Below are 15,301 nucleotides of genomic sequence, written 5' to 3' on the forward strand. Positions count from 1 at the left end.
TTCTTTCTCTTGTTGGATTTCTCGAGATCGTACTTTTACGGTATGTTCTTGTTACTTTGTATTTTTCTTATGTTCGATCTTAAACTCATTGTAACCTCGAATTTCCATTAATGAAAAGGTTCTTTTTTTATCAAAGAATAAATAAAATTGACAAATTAAATATGATATTTTATGGGCATTAATACTATTATTTAACAAATTCATTTATTTTTATGGAATTACATATTTGTTCAAATTTATTACAACCAATACTTTGAATCAACAGAACATTACACACTCTTTGAAGGAAACTATATTTTTATTAATATGTTCCTATTATTTGAGTCTATTGTGCACCTTACTGAAATAAGCAAACCATACTGGCGAGTTGAGGTAGCATACACAAAGTATTGAAGCATCCATATACAATATATTTATGGATTCACTGAAACTCGTTATGAATTTTGATGGAGTAATTTTGTTTCTGAAATTCCGTAGGAACTTTAACATTTGTTGCTAGTCCAAGATACTCGAGAAGCTTTTTTTTTCCGTAAAAGTGTCAAGCCTCATAAATTCATTAATACCTCCGATCCAAAATCGGAACGATTACAAGAGATTTTACAGATTAACAGAGCATCATACATCAATATTCCAGCATTTTCCGGACTCCACAAATTCTGATCATAGGATTCCATCTTTACTACTAATTCTACCATTCCATAACTCCAAGAACAGGGTAACAATAGAACTAGGTTAAATGGCCTTAACTGTTTTGTTAGGAACAAAAACAAACTACACAGACATGCATATTGCAGCTGTGTAGGGATCATCTGTTGGAACAATTGCCAAATTATGCCTGCAAAACAAATAAAATCAACATGAAACAAATAACGTCATGGATGAGTCGCGGACTAGGTCGCTTTCTTTAAGACGTTTCGCGGCTCTGCCCAAGATTGTGCAAGCAGTTCTTCAATGTCGCGTCGTCCCCAGGAAAAAACAGCCGAGATCAATCTCTTACACAATCACTCTTGCACGGTGAGAGGATGTGAAACTTTTACACTTCATTCTTGCTCAGAAACTCATTTTGAAAAACCAAGGATGATCACACACTTGTTTTTCTTTCTCACAATAATTCATTTTGCTTTTAAATTCAAGAAACATATAACAAAAACTCTCCATAAGAAAAAAGGCTTCAACAACCCCTCTAATTCTTTTCATTTTCATTTTTATTTTTTTAAACTCAAGAGACATAATAGAAACTCACTCTTAAAAGATGAAACTCTCTTTCTTCTCCCAACCAAATTCTGATTTTGTACTCAAAACATTTTTTTAATGTCATTCAATGAGAAGTTATTGTGGTGTATTAAATACTATTAATAAAGCAAAATATGAAACGGTCAAACTCAATTATAACCAAAATTAGTTTTTATGTAAGAAACTTAAATGCTATTAAAAACTTTCTTTATATTTCTTGGGAAATAAATTTATGTTTTAAATATATATTCCCAACAATCCCCCACTTATATTTTTAAAATATTGAGAAATAACGTATATAGTTGTGCATAAGCAAAGGTGTCTGCGACTTGAACCTTTACGTAATGTTAATAGGATCCCTTAAAATCCGACCATAGAGTGAACATAAGTCTTGAACTCTATGAGATGATAAAATTCTTAACACACACGACCACACTAGTGTAAAGTCTAAAGCCAACGCATTACGACCCTGCACTTGTATCCCAGTTTAATGAATGATCTAGAGAACTGCCCATATTCCCATAGAAAGCGGCCACACTTTCACACTCACATAGGTAAGTTTATCAAGAGTACTCATGAAAGTACCCAACTCTAAATAGAGATATAAACATCATTAAGAGTTTAAAATTAATAATTAAAAATGAAACTCAACCTTTACTCGCTTCAGGATATCATGTCCTGGGATGAATTCTTCAAAACATGATTCTCGTATCTCTATATCATTTATGACTTCGTCTAGTCCCTTTGTACCTATTTCTAGGTTGGTGTTGATGGTGGTTTTTAGCTTAGGGTTAAAATCGTAAAACCGTACATCTGACATGACGTCACTAAGACACTAGCAGATTTATTGAATCATTCAACACGCCTACATAAGAATTACCAGGGTACCTTATTTTTTACATATATATGTGTATGTTCCACGGTAGAACCCTTAGTATTGACCGACATCACCTTCGTACACCAAACCCTAAATTCTTACACCACCGTGCAAATGGAAAACCATGCCAGCCACGTCTCCGCGCCAAGGCATGCCAACCATGCCAGCCGCACCACCGTGCCAATGGCAAACCATGCCAGCCACGTCTCCGCGCCAAGGCATGCCAACCATGCCAGCCGCATGTGCCAATGGCATGCCGTGCCAGCCACATCTCTGCGCCAAGGAATGCCAACCATGCCAGCCGCACCATCGTGCCAATGGCAAACCATGCCAATCGCTCCACCATGCCAATAGCAAGTCGTGCCAGCCACATCTCCGCGCCAAGGCATGTCAACCATGCCAGCCGCACCACCGTGCCAATGGAAAACCATGCCAGCCACATCTCCGTGCCAAGGCATGCCAATCATGCCAGCCGCGCCACCGTGCCAATGGAAACCCATGCCAGCCACGTCTCCGCGCCAAGGCATGCCAACCATGCCAGCCGCACCACATGTGCCAATGGCATGCCGTGCCAGCCACACCTCCGCGTTAAGGCATGCCAACCATGCCAGCCGCGCCACCGTGCCAATGGCAAACCATGCCAGCCACGATTCCATGCCGGCCCCGCTACATGCCGCTGGCTGCCAAAACGAAGGATTGCAACAATCAACGCCACCCTTCCATCTGAGATGCAGATCTTAGCCGTCCAAGGTCGCCAACCAACACATGGTAACCTTTGGCCCAACGCCAAAACCCTAGTTTTGGCCACGCCTAAACCACGCCAAGGCATTCGACCATGCCACATGTGCCAATGGCATGCCTTGCCAGCCACCTTGCCGCACCTAAACCATACCATGTCGGCCTTCCCTTTAGGGATGCGAAGGCGTGCGACAATCAACGGCCACCCTTCCATCTTAGATGCAAATCTTAGCCGTCCAAGGTCGCCAGCCAACGCATGGTAACCTTTGTCCCAACGCCAAAACCCTAGTTTTGTCCATGCCTAAACCGCGCCAAGGCATGCCGACCATGACACATGTGCCATTGGCATGTCGTGCCAGCCACCTTGTCGCGCCTAAGCAATACCATGCCGGCCTTCCCTTTACGTCTGCCAAAACGAAGGCGTGCGACAATCAACGGCCACCCTTCCATCTTAGATGCAAGTCTTAGCCGTCCAAGGTCACCAACCAACGCATGGTAACCTTTGGCCCAACGCCAAAACCCTAGTTTTGGCCACGCCTAAACCGCGCCAAGGCATGTCGACCATGCCACATGTGCCAATGGCATGCCGTGCCATCCACCTTGCCGCGCCTAAACCATATCATGCCGGCCTTCGCCTCACGACTGCCAAAACGAAGGCTTGCGACAATCAACGACCACCCTTCCATCTTAGATGCAAATCTTAGCCGTCCAAGGTCGCCATCCAACACATGGTAACCTTTGGCCCAACGCCAAAACCCTAGTTTTGGCCACGCCTAAACCGCGCCAAGGCATGCCGACCATCCCACATGTGCCAATGGCATGACGTTCCAGCCACCTTGCCGCGCCTAAATTATACCATGCGGGCCTTCCCCTCATGGCTGCCAAAACGAAGGCGTGCGACAATCAATGGCCACCCTTCCATATTAGATGCAAATCTTAACCGTCCAAGGTCACCAACCAACGCATGGTAACCTTTGGCCCAACGTCAAAACCCTAGTTTTTGCCACTCCTAAACCGCGCCAAGGCATGCAGACCATGCCACATGTGCCAACGGCATGCCGTGCCAGCCACCTTGTCGTGCCTAAACCATACCATGCCGGCCTTACCCTCACGGCTGCCCAAATGAAGGCGTGCGGCAATCAACGGCCACCCTTCCATCTTAGATGCAAATCTTAGCCGTCCAAGGTCACCAATCAACGCATGGTGACCTTTGTCCTAACGCAAAAACCCTGGTTTTTGCCGCGCTTAAACCACGCCATGACATGCCGACCATGCCACATGTGCCAATGGCATGCCGTGCCAGCCACCTTGCTGCGCCTAAACCTTACCATGCCGACCTTCCCTTCACGGCTTCCAAAACGAAGGCTTGCAACAATCGATGGCCACATTTTCATCTAAGACGCAGATCTTAGCCGTCCAAGGTTACCAGATAACGCAGAGCAACCTTTTGGCTCGACGCTAAGCCCTAGTTTTGGTCGCGCCAAAACAATGCCAAAACCCTAGCTTTTGGACACGCTTAAACTAGGCCATATTAAAGCCATGTCAGCCATGATTTCATGCTACTGGCTACCAAACGAAGGTTTGCAATAATCAAGGGCTACCCTTTCTATCAAGATGCAAAATCTTGACCGTCGAAGGTCACCACCGAGCCGAAAATTCTCCCAAGCTAACTTTCCAAACAACAACAACATGCTACACGTTTTCCACGAAAACACTCGAGACATCAACACATGTCACAAACTGGGGGATGTTCATTGGGTATTGGTTTGGCGGTTTACTACGTGCGGCGTACACTACGCCTGTTACAAGACAGTGTCATAAGGATGAGGCGGTTTGTAAATACAGGGAGTAATGGTAAAACGCTTTCTTTTATGGAACATCAATTCCAGGCGTTACCGGTTACCACCTCCTCCCATTTACTCATCCGTTTTCCATTTCTTACGAGACCAGAGTACGTTTCACTTCGACTTGTATAAATAGGTCTTACCTATTTCCACCTAACAACAAATTCTGGTCAGGCGCATACAACACTCGTAATACGTTTGCTAGCTTTCCCATCTGTTAGCTTCCCACTTTCTAATGCAACTCACAAAACAACTACTCTTCCAGGATCAACTATTATGGTCTCAACACTCTCTTCGCTTCCCTCCCCAAAACCAACCCTTCTTCTCCTCTTTGTGACCGAAGCAAGTCTGGAACGACCATTTCTTGGTTTAGGCTGGATTTGTACACATTGATCTCTTGAATCTAAAGTAATCCCTTGCAGTACATTGTTTAGGGTTTAGACTCGTTTCTCACCCACACACCCGAAATTACCCAAATCAGCAGAAGCCGTTTTCACCCTCAAACAGTTGGGTATCCATCATAGATGAATCAACCTCAATGGGCACCAACCTCATCCCTAAGATATATTCACATCTTCTTATCAATCCTTTTGACAAGGACTAATGAAAGCTCTTTCCAGACACTATATAATCCATTCTCATAACATCAACTCTTGTAGTTGTCTTAACGTTCTCAATTCTTGCAACAACCGCGGTACTATCACATTGGATTAATATGTCTTTTCCTCTATCCACTATAGAGGATCGAATCACTCCGTCCCTAAAGGATTCAACTGAAAGGATGTCCAATCAGCTTCGCAACATCCTTAAAGGATTTCGGTAACCATTTAGATAGTGTATTTCTAGGTGTAAGGTGTGTTTGAAACACCTCATAACCTTCTCAAAATTTTACCAATTTTCCATACTAAGATTGGTAAATATGAATATAAAACCCCCACTACGGAGGTAATATACCCCCACTACAAAAAATACTTATATATAGTCAATCACGTAGCAAAGAAACATACTGAACTACCATACTCATGTCTAGTGCAATCACACACAATCTCAAAAGCATTAGCACTAAACCAAATGAGTGAAAGCTATTTTACAGTCAGACTACATAAATTTTTATCTCTTTTAAAATTTTATTTTCATTGAAATGAAATAGATCCAAAGAAAAATTTATTATTAACATCATGCACCATCTTCATTCAAGTCTTTCATGTCAAATAGTAAACTAAGCATGTTCTTAATTTCATTTTCATCCTATAAGTTAGAATAAAAATTCAACACATCACATATGCATACAAAACAAAGAGTATTGTGCATTTCACTTTCATCATTTATGAAATCATCCGAATGAATCAAGTAAACAATTTTATTTCTTTTAAATTGTTTTAAAGTTGTGTTCAGAATATAAATGATAAATTATATAACTTAATGCTTTCTTTTATGGTAGAAACTATATAGTTTTCCATGCTTGGTTTACATATATTCTCATCTTTGACTTGCGCAAAAGTATATATTTCTACTTATGACTATAACAAATCATACATCGTAGAAACAACATCAATAAAACAAGCATGTGAGTTAATTTTAGCGACATGAATACAAGTGTCAATGATTTTCTGTTTGCCTGTCTAAAAACAATAGGCTCACGAATTTATTTCTCCAAAGATTAAATTTTTAAGAACGAAGTTACTTTCTATGAGAAGTTATCTTCAAAATCTCACTATATATGCTTTTCTAGGTTCATTCTTAGTTAATTACTTGTCACTTTCATTTTTCTAGTTCCTCTAATTTAAATCAAATATGTTAAAACATAGGATATGGAACCCCCACTATTTTTTGACTCAAACAAGAATTTCAAAACAATATCAAAAAACTCCAAAAATTGTGAAAAACTAATGAACCAATGATTTAAACCCAAAGCGTTTTGCACAATATAATGAATAAAAATTCAAACAATTTTTGTGAAAATAACATCGCCTAATTCACTACTCAAAAAATCATATTTGATATCAAGACAAGTTACTCGAAGCATCTTTATAAAATTCTAAAATATTTTATTTCATCCAATATCAAGTTGCGTAAGATTTGAAAGTGTACATGCTTTTATGAGTTAGGTAACATTACATACATGTTACTCAAAAAGTTCACCAAGTTTATAAGAAAATATAACATGCTCATATTCATCACTAACTCATTGATTTCTTAAAAAGCATGACAAAATCTGATATTTCAAATATTGAAAATTCAATTTATGTTATGATAAATTTGCAATATTATGCTCAAACATTTTATCTATAACATATCATTTGTAGTATTGCAATGATCAAATTCAACAAATTTATAATCTCAATCTAGAAGGAAACTAGATTCTTTCTCATTTCGGAAGTATGAACATTTTTAATAAAATTGTTCTACCCAAAGTAAACTTTGAGACTATACTAATATCGAAAATCCTAGTGATGTGAGTATATCTCAACACCACTTTCTTTCAAACGATTTGGTTCAAATTTTGAACCATAACCTATCAAAACAAACATGGTGTAAAACATCAATATATACCAACCTCTCACTGTATCCACAATTCACATTAACTTATCTTGAAAGCGTTGTTAATAACATTTGATATCCTTGCAATGTCGTGCAAGAATAGCAAATAAATTCATAATAAATATTATGTTCATTTCTTGGAGAGAGTTGACATTCACATTAGTTTTGACTAGGATTTTAATTATCTCGGTTTTGGGTTCGTAGAAAACTCCATCGTATAAGTTCCAAACTTATATGAGTCACATGTTTATTGTCATACACAATAATTCTCAATATCTTGTTTCCCTAAAATTTATTCTAAGATTGAACAATCAATTTATTCAATTTAGAATGCCATTATTTGATCACTACAATTACTACAAATAGTTCATCAAACATACCTCAATTGCTTTTAAAGCTCAATTGGTTATAAACCATTTTCCATTCTCTGTGCACCAACAAAGAAATCAGCAATCTCATTGCTCCTCACCTCGATTAATCTCTCGCAATTTTTATTTCATTGGAAAATAAAAACTTGCTCAAGTAAGTGAATTATCACCTGCCACAATCATTTACATGTCAGCATTTGAAGCCAAAAAATAAGTAAGGTATGCACTCACATAATTACTTAAAAATTAAATGAAACATATCACTTCAAGTTTCTCTTAAATTTCAAACAAAGATTCAAAGTTATATATTCATAACATCATACATGTAGTTATAACTTTCTACTAAGCATATTATCAAACATCTGTGGTGCAATAGTTTGATTTCTAACAATGATCTTCTTTTACATTACAAAAATTAGACTATGAAGTACTAGAATCAAAACATGATTTTTTTAATATAATTTCTTATATATCTAATCTCAAGTGTCAAATCCCTTATTTTGGATAGACATACACAACGATTTTAAAATCACCACATTTCTCAAACCAAAAATATAAATGGGAAATTTCAAAATGGAGTTTGAAAATAAAATCCCGATCTACAAGTTTCATGTCCAGAAATTCAAAATAGTTATACAAAGATTGGGACATAAGAATTCAATTAGGGATAAATTTTTGCCTATCAAAAATTTCAGCAACGTTATGCAGTTTTATAAAATATCTTTAAAATACTTTTGTTATCCAAATATTCTGAAATTTAACGTGCATTATCCTCATGATGTCTAGTATATCTAGTAAAAATATCTATACCCAATTCATTTTCGTGTAGGAGATAAAAATAAAACTCTACAACATCTTAAAAACATTTGTTTATCATCATATATATATATATATATATATATACATATATATTTATCTATGCTAAATATTAATGAAAAAAAATATTTAACTATGAAATTCCTAGTCCATTAACATCAGTCATAAATTTACTTTAGGTACCAAGTAACTTAATTCCAAGCATCATGCTAAATCGCTAAAGAAAAATTTACCATTCATATAATTCTATAAAACAAATTAAACAATGATACTTATCGTGTTTGACCTATTGTTTTCATTTGATATCCATGTCAGAATGAAACGTCTTAAAATTGTTGGAAATATTGCCAAATTAATCCTGCACAACAAATAAAATCAAACATGAAACAAATAACGTCATGGCTGAGTCGCGGACTAGGTCGCTTTCTTTGAGACGTCGCGGCTCTGCCCAAGATTGTGCAAGCAGTTCTTCAATGTCGCGTCGTCCTTAGGATAAAACAGCCGAGATCAATCTCTTGCACAATCACTCTTGCACGGTGAGAGGATGTGAAACTTTTACACTTCATTCTTGCTCAGAAACTCATTTAGAAAAACCAAGAATGATCACACACTTGTTTTTCTTTCTCACAATAATTCATTTTGCTTTTAAATTCAAGAAACATATAATAAAAACTCTCCATAAGAAAAAAAAGGCTTCAACAACTCCTCTAATTCTTTTCATTTTCATTTTCATTTTTATTTTTTTAAACTCAAGAGACATAATATAAACTCACTCTTAAAAGATGAAACTCTCTTTCTTCTTCCAACCAAATTCTGATTTTGTACTCAAAACTTTATTTTAATGCCATTCAATGAGAAGTTATTATGGTGTATTAAATACTATTAATAAAGCAAAATATGAAACGGTCAAACTCAATTATAACCAAAATTATTTTTTATTTAAGAAACTTAAATGCTATTAAATACTTTCTTTATATTTATTGGGAAATAAATTTATGTTTTAAGATATATTCCCAACATCATCAAATGATCCAACCATTTCTCAGGGTTTTTCAACTTGTGATTAACTAAACTAACTAAGAAGTAACAGAGATTTAATGGATCTTTGTTACTAACAGGGTTTTCTTACCGATTCAAACCAATCTATTAAATACCCGAGAAGCTTTATAACGTACCAAGGAACGTCAACTTGCCACCATTCAAGCCCTAACCTGGCTGAGAACTCGAAGGCGTGATGGTTGTTGTGCCAACCCTCTCCAAATGCTAGATATCCTACAACCCAGTTGTTCTTAGATAAATCTTTGGTGTTCCATGGCTTTTTTCCCCATATATGGCAAACTGAGTTCACCATGAATGTGCAATGATGCCCATATGCTAATCTCACATTCTAAAAATTGAAAAACAAAATTATCAATTCGCTCTTTTTGTTTACAAAGTTTAGATAAATGCAAATGTTAAAGTCTCAAAATATATTTGACATGGGATTATTATGGTGAGGAAGATAACGAATCGAGCTTGCATTTGTTCTATGAATGTTGGAGAATCTGGAGGATATGAGATTACTTTGTTGAAGGTGCCACTTTCAATGGACATATGATCCTAGCGTTGCTACATCTATGAAGACTTGAAAGTGTAATTGGGGAGATGAAAGGCTTAGTAACATCCCGGTTGCTATATGGTGGTGCATATGGAAAGATAGAAATGCAAGAACTTTCGATAACAAAAAGAAAACTTTGGCAAGCCTCAGTAGAGACATCAAATTACAAGCTTTCTTTTGGGCCGAATCGAACACAAAGATGTTAGGACTTACGGAAAATATGATGATTTCTTTATGGGATCCTTATATAGGCATCCGTAATTTTGGTGGTTTTTGTTTTGTTTTTGGGTAGCCGAATCCCTTTTCGGTTTCCCTTTTATTCTGCTGTATTCATTGGGTTGAGGTACCCTTCTAAGTGCCTATTTTTAATGAATTTTCTTATTGACCTATCAAAAAAAATATATTTGATATGAATAAAATGTAAGTTACAAAAATAAAAAAAGAAGAAAAAAAGACATTTTTAATAGATTTTTTTCCTAATCAATTAGAGGTGAAAAATTACAGCAGAAAACACAAGTGTCCCAAATTTCTTCCCGAAAAAGTTTTTTCATATCCAAGTGTTGCTGGTTTATTATTGTTCCGTCGAAACCCATTACTTTCCAAATAGATTCACCGTTCCGTTTACATGGATGCCGGATAGGAAAAAAAGGTGGGTGAGAAAAACGGGGGATCATGTAGCAAAGTCGGTACTAATCAGGCCAGTTTATTTATTCCCTTCCAAAATATTTCTCCCACGATCTAAAATCTCATTATCAAATCGTGAAAACGCTTTTCTAGAGATAATAAGTCCCATAAGAAAACTAGTCAGCATTATTACGTGCTTACCGTTTCCCAAATAAGATGCGGTAAGCCTCCGGCACTGTACAAGATAAGTGCAAGTCCAAGGAGGTGAAGGAAGTGTGATTTCCGAAGAAACCGGTAGTAGGCTTGCTTTTTTAAGTCCAGTACATTGTTTGATTTTCCGCACTGCAAAATATGATTAGAAAGATCACCCAAGAGGCCAAGAAATATATGATGCATTTGTTTCTTTGAAATATTTCTTTAGTAATTAATATTGCAAATACACATGACCTAGCTAACTGCTATTTGCTTTCTGGTGTAGCTCAAATGCTCAACATAGATGGAATAAAACCTTTTCCCTGATGTACTTGTTGTGGAAAACCCATGTGATATGGCTGAACCAAAATCCCTCGATTGGACTATGTGGGTCTCGAACAGAATCTGTGAACTGATGGTGGTATCGATGACTGCTTACCCAGAACATCGGTTCTCCCTGCAATAAGTTCAACAACAACAATAAACAAAACAAGATATACACACACAACAATAAAGGGTTAATTAATTAATTAAAGGGGAAACTAACCTCTGCAGCATGAAGCCCAAAGGAAGCAAACAAGTATTCAAGTGGTTTTGGGAGCTTAAAACTACCGTGACTAAGGTTTCTATGGTAAGATAGACTAATCCCTATGGGGAAAGTCAGCAGAAACAATATCACTGCAACCCAAAAGGCATTCCAAGTAAAGTAAAAAGGAGCAAATAAGAGTCCTATATGCTCTACAGTGACTGCCCCCAAGTTCAAGCAATCCCAGAAAACACCTTTTCTTTTCGAAAGAAACAGATCTTTCTTAGTCTGTTTCAACTGCACCAAACCTTTTGGATCATAAACACGATCTACAGCCATTTTAGATCCTTAAACTATTATCAAGTTCCTTAAGGCATATATGTTGTAGTTCTGCTACTGCTATATATAGTATTAAATTAAGATATTTACATGCACAAGTTGCTCGTAAGTAAACATCGCATTAGTTTCCCTGGGTTTGAGATATTTCCCAATCTTTTGCGACGTATCAATGTGCGTAACATAATTTAAGTTGGAAAGATAATTACTCTTAGCTTAATTTTGTTATTGGTAAAATTTCTTCTTTTGCGTACAAATCAAAGAAGCTTGTAATCTGATCCTCATTATTATTATTTTCATTCATATTTTTCTCTTTAGGAGATCTTGGCTTTACGTCCCAAGCTACAATGGTTGTCTTATTTTTTGGGGGGAGCAAGGTGTGGTGTCAAACCATCAAAAATCGAAACGAATATCATTATGGCAACTCCAATGGAGAAAAATTCATCCAAGACTGTGTGATGATTCACAAGATATGGAAGACTATATATTATGTTTGGAATAAATCACCCATTAATATGTCATATTCTGACCACTGGGTATTGCATGATAGTACCTGGGACTGGGAGTCCATATGTGTAGTATGGATGCTAAGCATAGGAGTTTCCCTTAAAAGAGAGAATGAGGAAGTGACAGGAGAGAAATACATAGTACTGTACTACCGACTGAAGTGAATGATGGAAATTTTGGGAAGATCATGAGCTCAAGGAAAAGGAAAATGTCCGCAAAGGTTGACGATGGAGATGGGGTGAATTACAGCTAGAAACAGATTATGGATTGGGTCGAGATCCCGAGAAGTTCAATTATTGATTACTATTGTTCGTCACTGTTGCATTTACTGTGAAAAATCACGATTTTTTTTTGTGTACTATTTCCAGGCAAATAGCATTAATCTCGTACAGTAAAGTAAAGGTGTACTATTTCTGGCCAAATAGCATTAATCTCGTATGGTAAAGGTGAGTGGGATTGTATAGATTCCAATTTTAACTTTCAGAATCAAGCTACAGGATTTTGCACGGCCAACCTAGAATTATTAATCATAGTTTGAAACTAGGTTCGGTAAATATAGATATCCAAGCGTGGCACTCACACTGACACACACACACATTAGCTGATAGCTAGCTTCATGTTCGGATGCATTAGAAGTTGCTCCAACATGATCGTTGCAACGTACAAATTCCAAAAAAATGTACTCTGATAGATAGGTTTTCCCGTTTAGCGTTTTCGGTCTTGTGGTTCTTGTTTGCTGAAAATATGTTCTGGAAAATGGATAATTTGTCCAAACATTTTGGGGTAATTTATACCTCCACTGTAAAGATTGGTAATTTGCATTACCTTCCTTACACAAATAAAATTAGCAAAACCTCTTCTCGTCAATTATTCCGTCTATTCCAAGTTAGTTGACTCAGTACTAATGTATACGTGGTTTTTTGTAGGGGAGGTAATGAAAATTACCAATCTTTACAGGGGAGGTAATCCAAATTACCAATCTTTACAGGGGAGGTTATGCAAATTACCCCAAAAAATAAAAACCATGCGTAAGTTAGTGCTGAGTCAGCTAACTTGGAATAGACAGAATTATTGACGAGAAGAGGTTTTGCTAATTTTATTTCTGTAGGGAAGGTAATGCAAATTACCAATCTTTACGGGGGAGGTAACGCAAGTTACCCCAAATATTTTTAAAACATGGTTCTAATGGACGAGTAAAAATTACTATGGGTGAAATAGACACCAAAAAAATAGCAAGAATGGAACTGGATTCATCCTGGTTTAAACTTAAAGAAGAGCGAGGATGAAACTGGATGCATCCTGATGTAAATTAAAAATAAGAAGAAGTATTTGAAAATGGGTAGGATAAAACTGTTAACATTCTGACTATTTTTACATTCTCGTCCATTTAAGCAGTATCAAATTCTACACGTCTTGTTTGTTTTGGTCTTTTTAACCAATTTTGTGAATACGTTCTTTCGTTTTAAGGCTTTGGGCCTTTGGCCATATTTTCTTCATTTTCATGACCTAGATTCTTTGTCATTTAACCTTTTTCCACAAAGGTACCACAAAGGTAGATTTTGCTGATTGTAGGACTATTCATTTGTCATTTAAAGATTATAGGTAAATAGTTCATTCTCTTAAAAGTATGGATAGATATATTTCACCAATATTTTTCTTCCAATGTACGAGGGTCATTACGAGACATTTAAATATGTTAGATAATTTGTGTTGGTCAGTTATCGTTTCACAAACTAGGTTAATCTAAAATTATTGATTATTGTTTCAAGCTAGGTTTAGAATTAATTATAACCGATAGCCCATGCAGGACTATTCATTTTTCATTTATTATAGTTAAATAGTTCTTTTTCTTAAAAGTATGGATAGATATATTTCACCAATATTTTTCTTTCAATGTACGAGGGTCATTACGAAACATTTAGATATGTTAGAGAATTTGTGTTGGTCAATTATCGTTTCACAAACTAGGTAATTCTATAATTATTGATCATTGTTTCAAGCTAGGTTTAGAATTAATTATAAACTAGTTTGAAACCCGTGCTAGTACCGGGATTGCTGGAATATTTTATCCTTTTGGTCCATGTCCATTGAGGAGGGGCTTCATCCCGCACCCGTCCAAATGAAAATCCTAATAAGCTACGATAGAATTACGATCCAACATATTAACAACTAATAATTAAAACTATGTAATTAGAAATTTCTAATTATCAAATATGTAATACTATTATTATCTAAAGATCTCACCTAGTTTTGAAAACTAATTTCAAGCAATCTAATGAAACAATAATCAATTCTATAATTTTATAAATAAACTAAAATAAATAGGTAAAATAAAATCAAAAGTAAAATAGTTCAAACTATAAATACAAAAGTGTAACAAGATTTTTTCTAGTATTTAACCTGTGTTGCGTATCGGGTATGATGGGAATTGATCCCCATTTGGTGAGACGGCCCCGTCCCAGAAGGGTCCCAATTAACAATTGCAGTGTATAATGAGAACACCAATTATAATTTAGTAGATTAATTTATGAAACCAAATTCACCTAATACGCATTGTATAAAGTGTTGGAGATTAAGAAGTTGTCTTTAAGAAATTACGTTTGAAATACCAGCCTTTGAAATCAGTAAGTAGTTCATGTATATAAAATAAAAGAAATCGGTAGTTATATGATGAAAAATCACACTCGCTGTATAGTTGTGTCGATATATGAAATTAGAGACATTAAAAGAAACACGATATTAAAATAAAATAAATTGCCAACTCTAAATGATGCAAAACAGATGAAGTGCTTCCCATCAAAGAAGATGTAATTTCGGAAATGCACTGATATATCTTTCTTTAGAAATAATATATTTGTAATAAGAATCAAGCGACTAACTTAACTGCTCTTCCAGTATCCAACTTCTTGCAGTTAAATGAAAAATCACATTTACTATATAGGTATCGATATATGATATTAGAGACATTAAAAAAATTATGATACTAATCTAAAATAGTTGTCAATTCTAAATAGTGCAGAGCATATGAAATGCTTCCCGTCAAAGAAGATGTTATCAAGGAAATACACGAATATATCTTTCTTCAGAAACCATATACTTGTA

The 15,301-nt window shown here is 36.1% G+C and overlaps 1 protein-coding gene across 1 annotated transcript; it reads right to left on the reverse strand.

Annotated features, from left to right (window-relative positions):
- Nucleotides 1-421: 421 nt before the first annotated feature.
- Nucleotides 422-11,695, reverse strand: LOC113359211 (palmitoyl-monogalactosyldiacylglycerol delta-7 desaturase, chloroplastic-like). The gene is made up of 6 exons (XM_026602883.1): nt 11,378-11,695; nt 11,147-11,287; nt 10,840-10,980; nt 9,589-9,804; nt 6,710-6,718; nt 422-517 (listed from the first exon to the last, which is right to left on the reverse strand). Exons 1-6 carry the CDS (start codon nt 11,693-11,695, stop codon nt 422-424), a joined length of 921 nt encoding a protein of 306 aa, XP_026458668.1.
- Between the last annotated feature and the right edge of the window lie 3,606 nt (nt 11,696-15,301).

This window comes from Papaver somniferum, chromosome 3 (genome assembly GCF_003573695.1).
Source record: "Papaver somniferum cultivar HN1 chromosome 3, ASM357369v1, whole genome shotgun sequence".
Lineage (NCBI taxonomy): Eukaryota > Viridiplantae > Streptophyta > Magnoliopsida > Ranunculales > Papaveraceae > Papaver > Papaver somniferum.

Excerpts from the sequence above, each read along its gene's own strand:
- LOC113359211 (XM_026602883.1), bottom strand. The coding sequence starts at position 11,695 with ATGGCTGTAGATCGTGTTTATGATCCAAAAGGTTTGGTGCAGTTGAAA. Across the intron at positions 11,288-11,377 it reads TTGGGCTTCATGCTGCAGAG|GGAGAACCGATGTTCTGGGT; the intron begins GTTAGTTTCCCC and ends AACTTATTGCAG. Across the intron at positions 10,981-11,146 it reads ACAAGTACATCAGGGAAAAG|TGCGGAAAATCAAACAATGT; the intron begins GTTTTATTCCAT and ends CATATTTTGCAG.